General features: G+C 44.5%; 1 protein-coding gene across 1 annotated transcript in view; it reads right to left on the minus strand.

Moving 5' to 3' along the window:
• Positions 1-11,545, minus strand: part of BRPF1 (bromodomain and PHD finger containing 1) — a gene marked incomplete at its 5' end in the record, with an annotated part of 1,674,836 nt that extends 1,663,291 nt beyond the window's left edge. The window contains one exon of the mRNA XM_044076412.1: positions 11,241-11,545. Within this exon, the coding sequence (XP_043932347.1) occupies positions 11,241-11,545 (305 nt within the window). The remainder of the gene's footprint in view (positions 1-11,240) is intronic.
• Positions 11,546-11,554: the final 9 nt, after the last annotated feature.

Below are 11,554 nucleotides of genomic sequence, written 5' to 3' on the forward strand. Positions count from 1 at the left end.
GTTTGTCTGACGTGAGATGAGCCATCTGGGCAGTTCTATTTAAGCTTGCACCCAGGAATATTATCTCTTGAGAGGGCACTAGTTTTGATTTCTTTTCGTTTACTGTGTACCCTAGGCAAATTAGTAATCTTTTTACAAACGCCAGATGCTTTAGAAGAATGTCTTTGTTCTCTGCTTGAATAAGGCAGTCGTCCAAGTAGGGATATATTTGAATTCCTTTTTGTCTGCAAAATGCAATTACTGGTGCCAGGCATTTTGTGAACACCCTGGCCGCAGTAGATAAGCCAAAGGGCAGTGCAGAGAATTGGCAGTGCATTGAGACAGCTATGAATCTAAGGTATCTTCAGCAAGACTGTCTGATTGGGACATGCAGGTATGCCTCTTTTCGGTCCAAAATCACGAGCAAAGCCTCCTTGCCCAGCATGGGCAGCAGCTGCTGTAGAGTCAACATCTTGAATTTTGGAACCTCCAGAAACGTGTTTAGTATAGACAGGTCCAGTATTGGTCTCCAGGTTTTGTCCTTTCTGGGCACTAATAAAAGTCTGGAGTAAAATCCTTGCCCCTGCTCTTGTTGTGGTACTTGTTGAATGGCCCTCATGTACATGAGGGCTGTAATTCGTTTTTGTGCCTCTGCCGATTGATTGTGTGGCAGGTCTGGCATACCTTTTAACCTTGGTAGAGTGTGAAAATGGAACCTGTAGCCTTGGGACATGTTTAAGACCCATTTGTCTTGGATAACCATTTGCCAATTTGATGAAAAAAGTGCTAGTTTTCCCCCTAAGGGGGCTGCCAAAAGAAAAGTGCTTGGATCTGGCAAAGGAAAGTCATTGGGACTGTTTCCTGTAAGGTTGGGATTTGTCTTCACCGCTTTTGGAGGAAGGAGCACCCAAATGTTTAGGTCTGTATGAGCCTTGGGGCCGAGATCTGCCTCTGAGTCGCCTGTATCTGCCTCTTTGTGGTCTGTCTGACACTGGAAAGGACCAATTTTTAGAAGGCCAGTTCCTGCTAAATCTGGGTGGTTGCACTTGTAAGAAATCCTTTTAACTGTCTGCAAGGATTTCGCTTTATCCTCCATTTTCTTCAACACCTCTTCTGCTTTAGCACCAAACAATGTATCATGCTGTAATGGGGCATCTAATAATTTTGCTTTAACATGATCAGACCGGTTCTGTTCCTTTAACCAAGCATGCCTTCTAATAAAAGAACCTTTAACAGCGGCCCTGCAAGAGGCCTCCAGTGAATCATAACCACATTGCAAATTATGCTTTCCCACTTGTTCAGCTGCATGCAATAAATCCTGCATTTCCTTGTTCTCTGAACATTCAGTATTTGTCAACATTTTCTGTTTAAGCAGTGACATCAAGTATTGCTGATATTTAAGCATATGAAATTGACAATTTAAAGCCCTTACAGCCAAGGTAGCAGAAGTGTAAACTTTTTTCCGCCATCTGTCCAGTGCCCTAGAATCCCTATCAGAGGGGACAGGGTTTTTTTTGCAGTGGAAGCTTTGACCCCCTTGGGACCCTGAGATATAGTTTCTGGGTCAGCAGCGGGGTTTTTATATAGAAATTTATGAGAATCCGGGACCCTGTAGTATCTGTCTGGCTTAGCAGGTACAGGGGGTAAAGAGTCAGGGGACAGGCCGGCCTCTGAAAATACATCTACAATGTCTAGAACAGGTGGAATAGCAAGGGGTCTGTGCTGAGGAAGCAGCAGAAAGTCCGAGCCTTTTCTTAGATTCAGAATAATCTTGGCTCTCCCAGTGGAAATGCTCCCTCATGGTATTCAGGATTTCCCCAAAAGAATAATCCTCAGGAGGAGAGGCTGAAGGAATGGATTCTTCAGCATCAGAGTCCTCATAGGGAGGCATGGAATAATCCTGTTCAGAAGAGGAATCAGAGGAAATAGAAACCTGATCAGAAGAATCATATTCTGTCTCTTGCCTAGGCCTCTTATCAGGAGGGGGATGGGAACCCCTGATCAAAGTAATTAGGTCTTCGGCCATTTTAAGCATCTGTTTTTTAGGTATGGAAGTTTGAGTAGGAGAATGCTGTACTTGTTTCTTTGCCTTTAGAGCTGCTTTAGTCTTTGAAGCTGAAGATGGTTTAACAAATAATTGTGTAGGTCTGAAGACACCCTCAGAAGCCGATGCCTGCTCAGCGGCTACGGACCCATCTGAGGGAATGATTTCCGAGTGTCCAATACCTTGAGTATCCAGAGGCCCAGTCGGCTCCACGTTGGAGTCGGAAGCGGCCTGTGGCTCTGAGGTAGCGGGCGCTAGGGGCTGCGAAAGCGCCTCACTGAGAACCGACGAACTGGCGACTGGCCTAACAGAGGCCTCGTCGGTTTTGGACCTTGGATGCCTATCCTTTTCCTTGTCCTTGCATTTTTTGTAAACTCCGGTCGTAGGCTGTTCCGACGGCATTTTATAATTAAATCTTTGGCCAAAGTAATGAAATGCAAAATTGAGCAGAAGCTTAATAGTGCGTTGGTTAAATCTAGCACAAAACCGATAGCTAGCAACGTTGTGATCAGGGCCTAGGCAAGGAATACAGTAAGAGTGAAAATCCTTATGAGGTATTTGCTTCCCACAAGAAATACAATTGTTAACTTTCTGACATTGGTCTGGATCAAGAAAAAAAGTTTCCCCAACGGGGTACTTAGCTTTAATGAAGACTCTGGTTCTGAAATTCGGATTTGAAAATCTCAGGAGTCGGCCGACCGGCACTTGCGAACTGCTTTTGCTTTGGGCACCGTGCGGCAAGAAACACTGAAGAAAATGGCGTCGGCTGCATCTTTCATACCCCTGGCACACTGACGTCAGGGAAGAGGCGACAGCAACCGACGCCGGACCTAGACTTTGGAATTCAGGCAGACTGCGGGTAGCCAGCAGGATAACCCAAGAGTAATGACTGCAACAGTGAAACACTATGAACATTTTCAGACGCATTGTGTTGGGCAACTAGCCTGGTGGTGTGAAGATCCTTGGTGAATATGGACACCCATCCACCTTTTGTGTTTCAGTCCTGGTTTGGTGGCCGAAAAGTTTGCTAAGTGTTGTAGCCTGGTATTACAGGGGTGCTCTCTGGAGCCTTGAACCAGGTCTCAGTTAATGCACAGATATTGATGTTCTCCATTTTTAGGGGTGCCTTGAGAGAATGGATTTTGAGGTTTAGACTTCTAGCATTGAGTAACATTACCTTCACATTTTGCATGCTTTTATTTGTTACAGCGGTGGTTTTGTCCTTTGAACTTTGCCTAAGAAAGGCACTATAGGGGTGGTAAGAGTCTTCGCCAGCAATCTGAATCCCAGGGTGACAGGTGCAGACCATCTCTGGCAAAGCATCGTGGTCTGTCGATCATGTCGTCCCAGGCAGACAGATACTGGATCCCCTTTGAATGACACCAGAAGCTAAGCCAATTGTTGAAGTCAATCATATTGTCCTTATACTGTGGTATTCTGGGCGAAGACAGGATGCCACTCAGGGCTAGGGTGATACCTGCCTGGGCCACATGATCAGAGAGCTCTTCCATGTCTCTTTTCATGTAGTCCAGGGAGGTACATCTCAAGTCATTCACTACAACATGGACAATGACAGTCATATTTGTACTTGTTGTGGAGTGACTTGAGTGCATGCGTTGTGGCATATCCTGGCACCAGATAGGCAGCTGATTAATTTTCTTCTTGTTCAGCCTGAAGAGTCTGACATCAGTGTGCCTGACTATAAAGTCACCTATGACTGAAGTGTTGGGTACGTTGTCTTGCCTTACGGGCTGTTGTTGGGTGGCACACTGGTGTTGTGAGCTATGTAACACTTTGGTTGTGACTGGTGTTTGTTTGCATTTCAGCTTCGGAGGTCCTTGTTGGTTGGGCAGGTTAATGTTACGAGCCTCCTCATATGTGGGTTTAGTGTTGCTATGTGTGGGTGTTGGTGGTATGCGTTTAGAAGGGCTATGTGTTGCCTGAGGTGTAGTGTGGGTGTTAACCTTCTCCTCTTGACTGTCTAGCACAATCTTAGGTGGAGAGAACTTTGCTTCCCGTTTGGCTATGTAAGTGCATCTCTCGCAGGTTGTAGTGTTGGGTTGTAGGAGGAGAGAGTTGTCTGTGTACATGAGGCAATTGCTGCATTGCCCCCGTATGCCCAGATTCACCAGGTAGACAGGAGAAATCACTGGTTGATGTGCTGGTGGAACACCTGAGACATCCAGGTACACAGGATCACATGCCTATTGTAAAATCTCCTCATACCTAAGGCCGAAAAATCGCTGGTCAGTGCCAGCTTGAGAATCTGAAGTTGAAATTAATTTACTATACACATCTTTAATCTGGCCATCATTCCAATTGCCAGCAACATGCCCTGGAGATCTGAATGGCATAAAACATGAAAGTTGGAATGCTGAGTCCTTTAAATCTGTAGTGTTCAATAATGGACTCTTGTTTGAAGTCTGATGTCAGAAACCAAGAAAGCTGACATCACTATCAACCATAGAGTACTGAGTCAGGATTCTGCTGGAGCTACCTAGGAGAGTAAGGTGAGGGACATCACTCAGCTGAGGAACAGTCTGTTCTAGATGATAAAGCCACACAAATTATTTCACCAAGGGAATATCTGATGAACATTAGGATATGCAATGGGCCAAGTAAAGATTCGCTGCCATCCTGGGGGGATGAGATCAGTTTGAGCAAAGATTCTCTGCTGGTTAAGATGCTCTTGTGCCAGACTGACAAGCAGCAGTAAGAAACAGAGAAAACTCTGTACTGTGAGACGAGCTGTTACTAGGCCCACTCATTTGGTGAATACACTGCAGACAAAAAGTACAGTTGTGTACACTTACCATAAATGTAGATGTTAGAGTGTATTCACTGTTGCAGTCATCACATTTGGGTTATCTGCTTACAGTAGCCCTCAGTTGGCCTGATTATCAAAGTCTTGGGTCCTGTGTCGGTTGCTGTCTCATCTATATATATATATCTATATATATATATATATATATATATATATATATATATATATATATATATATATCATCTGTATAAAGCAAGCAGCAGACACCATTACATCAGTTTTTCTTGCCCCAGATGTCAGATGCCCCCCTAATGGGAAGCAAATATATATACACATATATATATATGCAAGGTTATACCTCCAACAAAAAAGCAAATACACCAAAAAGCATTTAAGCATAGCAAAGGAGAACAGATGTATAGCCAAAAGAAGTCAAGGGGCTGGAGGGAGGGTAACCAGGGCTGCAACAGTGAATACACTCGAACATCTACATTTATGGCAAGTGTAAACAACTGTACTATATTCTTTGTGTTTCACTGTTGCAGTCATCACATTTGGATAGATTCCCAAAGCTAAGGATAGGAAGAGGAATTTAGACAGCATTAGGACCAGCTATAAGGCCCTGCAGGACTGCAGTGGCAAAACCAGCTCTGGATTTAGATAAAATTGGCAGATGGTAATGCTTGGTGAAAGTATGCACAGAACTCCAGGTAGCAGTTTCTAGGACGTCCCTGGTAGGGACATCTCTGAGAAAGTCTGTAGAGGTAGATGCAGCCCTGGTTGAGTGAGGTCTTGTTCCCTGTGGGATAGGTTTTCCATGGTGCTTATAGCAGAAATGAATGCAATGGCCTATCCATTTAGAAATGGTTTGCTTTGAAATGGCCTTCCCCTCTGGCCCTGCATCAAATGCCACCAGCAGTTCAGATTTCCTTTGAGGTTTAGTCCTGTACAAATAAAACCTAAGTTGTCTGTGCACATCTTAAGGAGTGCAGTATCAGTTCCCCTTTGTTCTGTGGATTAGAAAAGAAGGTTGGCAAATTAATGGACTGATTAAGAGACACACTGGATGCTACCTTGGGCATGAAGGAGGGATTGGTCCTGAGGGACACCCTGTCCGCATGAAAGATGATGAAAGGCTCCACTGCCATAAGGGCCTGTAATTCAGATACCCTTCTTGAAGTGAATGCTAAAAAGAAGGCTGTTTTCCAAGAAAGGAATTTTAACTCTGCACTTGCAGCTGGCTCAAAAGGAGGTAAAGTGAGTTTTTCCAATACAAGGTTAAGGTTCCCAGGCTGGAGTTGGGGCTCTCCTGGATGGTCTTACGTTTTTGGCCTCTCTGAGGAACTGCTTGAGCAGTGGATGAGAGAAGAGGGGTGGTTCTGTGTTGTAATGAGATAAAATGGCTGAGGCATGAATTTTGATGGAGGAAAAAGAAAGGCCCTTGTGAAGCATCTCAGTTAAGTATTGAAGAGTGCCCATCCCTTTAGTTTGGTTCCAGGAACAGAATCTTTTCCATTTTTCAACATAAGATTTTCTAGTACTAGGCCTCCTTGCCTCCAAAATGACATCAGACACTTGTTTACTGAGGGATGGTAATGGAGAGATCAGGTAATTAGCCAGGTTGCCAGGTTCAGGGTTTGAAGCTGAGGATGCAGAATCTGGCTCTCCTGCTGGGACAGCAGGGTAGGGGTCTCAGGCAGGTGCCAGCAGTGATACACTGCGCAAGAGGGGGTACACCAGTGTTGGCGTGGCCATTCTGGTGCAATCAGCATCATCCTTGATTTGTCCTGTTTGACCTTTAGTAGTACCTCGGAGAGGACAGGCAGAGGAGGAAAGGCATAAACTGATAGATTTTTCCAGTTGAAGGACAGGGCATCCACTTTCCAAGGTTGTTTGTGGGGAGTCCTTGTGCAGAATTTGTCCAATTGGTAGTTCTGGGGGGAGGCAAACAGGTCTATATCTGGGCTCCCCATTTGTTTATCAACATGTTGAAAGTCCATGGTTCCAGTTTCCACTCGGGTGGGTCCATGAGACTTCTGCTTAGTTTGTCTGCCAGTGTATTTAGCATTCCTGGCAGGAATTGAGCCTGTAGATACATTTGATAGCTCACAGCTGTCTTCCACAGAGCCATGGCTAGTCTGCAGAGGGGGTATGAATGGGTACCCCCCGCTTATGTACCATATAACAGTGGTGTTGTCCGTCTTTACCATTAATTGTCCTGGAAGAATGAGGTCCTTGAAGGCTATCAGAACATTCTGTACAGATAATATTTATTTTTGATCGATATGCAGGTGTATTTGACTTAGGTTCCATTTGCCCTGAATGCACTTCCCTGCCAGGTGAGCCCCCCCATGCATAGTCTGATGCGTCTGTTAGGGTTTGGGCAGCAGGGGGTAGAGTGAATGGTAGTCCCCTGTTTTGGTGGCAGGCCTCTACCCACAAAAGGAACTCTAGGCATAGACAAGGAATGACAGGAATCATTGCTTGTAGTACCAGAGAATGTTGACACCATAAGCTTTTTAGATACCATTGTAGTTTCCTCATATGCAGTCTTGCATATGGAATTAGAAGAATGCAGGAGGTCATGAGCCCCAAGGCTTGTAGTATTTGCCTTGCAGATAGCAGGGTTTTTGTGACCACTTGTTTGAAGTAGGTTGTCAAGTGAATTTGTTTCTCTGGCGTGAGGAAAGCCATCTGGGAAGTTGTATTCAAGCTTGCTCCCAGGAATATAATTTGTTGGCAGGGTACCAGGTGTGATTTCTTTTCGTTTATGGTGTACCCCAGACAAGTTAGCACCCTCTGTACAAAAGGCCAGATGATTCAATAGTATGTCCTGCTTTACTGCCTGAATTAGACAATCGTCCAGGTATTGGTATATTTGAATATTTCTTTGCCTGCAAAATGCAACAACTGGAGCTAGGCACTTAGTGAATACCCTGGGCGCAGTAGATAAGACAGAGGGCAGTGCAGAGAACTGATAGTGCGTGTAGCCTGCTTTGAAGCGTAGGTATCTTCTGCAAGATTCCCTGATTGGGATGTGCAGGTTTGCTTCCTTTAACTTTAGTGTTGCCAAGCAGACATCTTTGCTTAGCATAGGAAACAAAAGGTGAGTCAGCATCTTGAATTTTGGAATCACCAAAAAGGTGTTTAGAGTAGGCAGGTACAGGATGATGCCATGAATTGTCTTTTCTGGGTGCCAGGAAAAATATAGAGTAGAAACCTTATCCCTTTTTATCTTCTGGTATCAATTGAATAGCCCCCTATGCTTAAGAGAGAGAGTACTTGCTTTTCGGCCTCTGCCCACTACTTTGGAGGCAGATCCGGCCAACCGCTTGGAGTTGGTGACGTGTGGAAGTGAAATCTGTATCCTTGGAACACTATTTAAAACCCATTTGTCTTGGGTAATGAGTCCCCAGTTCTTGGCATGAAATGCAATCTTTCCCCCCAAAGGGGCAGTCAGTTGAGAAGTGCTTGGAAGTTTTAAAAAGTCATCACTGAGACAGTTTACCATAGGGGGGTGTTTTATTCCTCCCAAATTTGGAAGTGGAGGCCCCCCCACTGCTTGGTCCTGTGCGCCCCCTGGGACTGAAGCCAGAGTGCTCTGCTGGATCTGGGTTTGGACTGAAGGTCTGGAAGAGGCAGGAAAGGACCAATTCTTAGAAGGCCAATGCCAACTAAATCTTGGAGGTTCTACTTGTAAAAAAATCTAAAAGTTTGCATAGATTTAGCTTTTTCCTCCATCTTTTTAAGAACTACTTCTGCCTTGTTGCCAAACAGGTGGCCCTGATTTTAGGGAGCATCCAGTAATTTTGCTTTAACATTATCTGGCAAGGATTGCTCCTTAAGCCAAGCATGCCTTCTAAGTACTGACCCAGTTATCGCGGCCCTGCAAGGCGCCTCTAATGAATCAAAACCACACAGCAATGTATGTTTACCAACTTCTTCAGCAGAATGCATAAAATCTTGTAAATCCTTATTTTCAGTACAATCAGGAATAATCATTTTCTGTTTAAACAATCCAATAATATTCAGCTGATATTTTAAAATATGAAACTGGCAATTCAAGGCTCAAATGGCCAAAATTGCAGAAGTGTGCACCTTCTTACCCAATCTATCCAGCGCCCTGGAGTCTATCAGAGGGTGTAGGATTTTTGGTAGTAGTAGCTTTAACGCCCTTGGGTCCTTGTAAAATGGTTTCAGGATCCACAGTAGGATTTTTGAAAAGGAACTTGAGAGAGTCAGGAACCCTGTAATATCTATCAGGTTTTCTGGAAGCAGGAGGGAGAGTCAGGGGCCATGCCAGATTCCAAAAAGGCATCAACAATGTCCAGTACAGAAGGTATAGCTAAAGGCCTGTGGTGGGGCAGGACTAAGAAATCCCTAAGCCTCTTTTTAGAATCAGAGAAATCCTGACTTTCCCAACGAAAAAGCTCCCCTGAGAGTGTGCAAGGTTTCATCGAAAGAGAAATCCTCGGGGGAGCAGAGGGAATACAGTTCTCAGCATCAGAATCCTCATAGGTAGATAAGGGTAAATCCTGGTCATCAGAGGAAACAGAAATTTCAGAATCCTGTTCAAAAGTATCATAAGCAAACTCAGTCCTAGGTCTCTTAGAGGGGGAAGTTGGCTTCCCCTGATTGAAGTAATAAGGTCTTCAGTCATTCTTATCATTTGTTCTTTAGGCACAGAGGCCCGACCATGCGGTCTGGGCGTCAAGTTTAGACCTTGAAGAAGACGACACCGGTTTAATATGCAAGTCAGTAGGCCTGAATACACCCTCAGAAGCCAGTGCCTGCAGAGCAGCTCTGGACCCATCCAAGGTAGAGACATCCACAGGTTCCACAGTTGAAGCATCTCACAGCATACCTGAGTCCGAATGGGTCTCCGTAGAAGCCTGCGAAACTGAAGTAGCGGGTATCAGGGACTGCGAAAGCACCTCACTGAGTACCGGCGAACTGGGCGGTCTACCCCTGTCTATCTTTGCGTTTTTTCAGAATGTCGGTATTCGGATGGCTTACCGAACACATATCAGGATAATTGAACTGAGCAACAAAAAATTGAGAAGCGCAAAAATAGCGACGACTGATAGTTCATGGTTTAAATAAGGCACAAAACCGACAGTGAGGTACATCGTGGTCAGGGCCTAGGCAAGGAATACAGTACGAATGAAAATCTTCATGAGGTATTTGCTTTCCACAAGAAATGCAATTATTTACTTTTACTAACATCGGTTTAGAGCAAGAAAAAGTTTCCCCAACGGGGTACTTAGCTTTTAGTTGAAGACTTCGGTTCTGAAACTGGAAAACGAAAATTTCAGGAGTCAGCCAACCGGCACTTGGGAACCGCTTCTGCTTTGGGCACCACACGGCAAGAAAGACTGATTTAATGACGTCGGCTGCATGTTTTATACCCCTGACGACCTGACGTCACGGAACAAGAGACAGCAACCGACGTAGGACCCTAGACTTTGTTAATCAGGCCGACTGAGGGCTACTGCAAGCAGATAATCCAAATGTAATGACTGTAATGACTGAAACAGTGAAACATGAGCATCTGCACCCTTGTATACTGCTATCAGACTGATATTAGAATACTACACCATCTTCTGCAACCCACTCACATACCAACTTGTGTAACTGGAGAAGGCAGAAAAATTCTCCTTAAAGAACTGCCTTATAGTCTAGGTCTGTAGAAAGACTGTCCTCTGTAGCTTGCTGCCTTCCTAGAATAGACCAGTACCCGACTACAGATCATTTCAGGATCCCATAAGTGTTTAAAATCCTTTCCTTAAAATATCCCTCTGGTGATCTGAAGGCAAGAGGACACCTGGCCTCAGTAAAAATCAATATCAACCACACTGTGAAAAATGACAACTTTGCATCTCAAAGACTCCACTGCCTATACGTACTTCTCCAATCAAACTCAGCCTTTCAATACATACCTTCAAAAATTAAATGGATGACTACATGGGTGCCCATAAGTTCAGAATTGGGATACAGATCATTAAATTCCCTGGTGGTCAAAGCCATTTTGAGCTTATTCACCAAACGTACACATGTTTAAGATAAGTAACAAAGTCAGAGGCGCAGCTTAATAAAAAGAGGGAAAAATAATACACCAGATGGTCAAGATAGTCCTAATCTGCCACCGAGACTTACATTTCTTTTCAGACTCCCAGAATACAAACAACTTAGTAACTGCTCCTTTAAATGTTAAAAACACACTGCCTTGCAGCACCTGCACTGAACAACTGTCGAGAAATTCTAAGTCTACACTCATAAATGTGGCAGTCTGCCTCCTCCACTATTCCCAACATACAACTGCTTTATGCACGGCTAGCCAAGCAATAAGCACCCCGCATTTCAGAGATCCAGCGGAGCACCTAGACAAGATCACACACACAAGCATGTCATCAATCCATCTACACAGTCAAAGCACGCATTACTAATTTTTACCTGTAATAAGATGTAGGTCTAGGAGGTGCATCTGGAGTATCATTATCAAGTTCTCGGTACACCGCTTCAGGGAGCTTAGTTGCTGCACCAGCATTGGAGGAAGGATTGTGATGGTGGTGTCCACTTTCCTTCCGTTTTTCCTTATTTTTGTGTTTCCCTGATTTCGGTGCAACAGCTGGTGTTTCTGTATTTTCCTTGTTGCTGCTGTTCTCTGGAACTTCCTCTGGTACAGTATCCTCTTCAGACATGACATCTAGTTCATCAAATATGTTAATCCTGTGGATCCGCCCATGGATTTCCAACCCCCCTTTTAC

This window comes from Protopterus annectens, chromosome 7.part0, assembly GCF_019279795.1.
Source record: "Protopterus annectens isolate FY-2018-M chromosome 7.part0, PAN1.0, whole genome shotgun sequence".
In the NCBI taxonomy this organism is placed as follows: Eukaryota; Metazoa; Chordata; order Ceratodontiformes; family Protopteridae; genus Protopterus; species Protopterus annectens.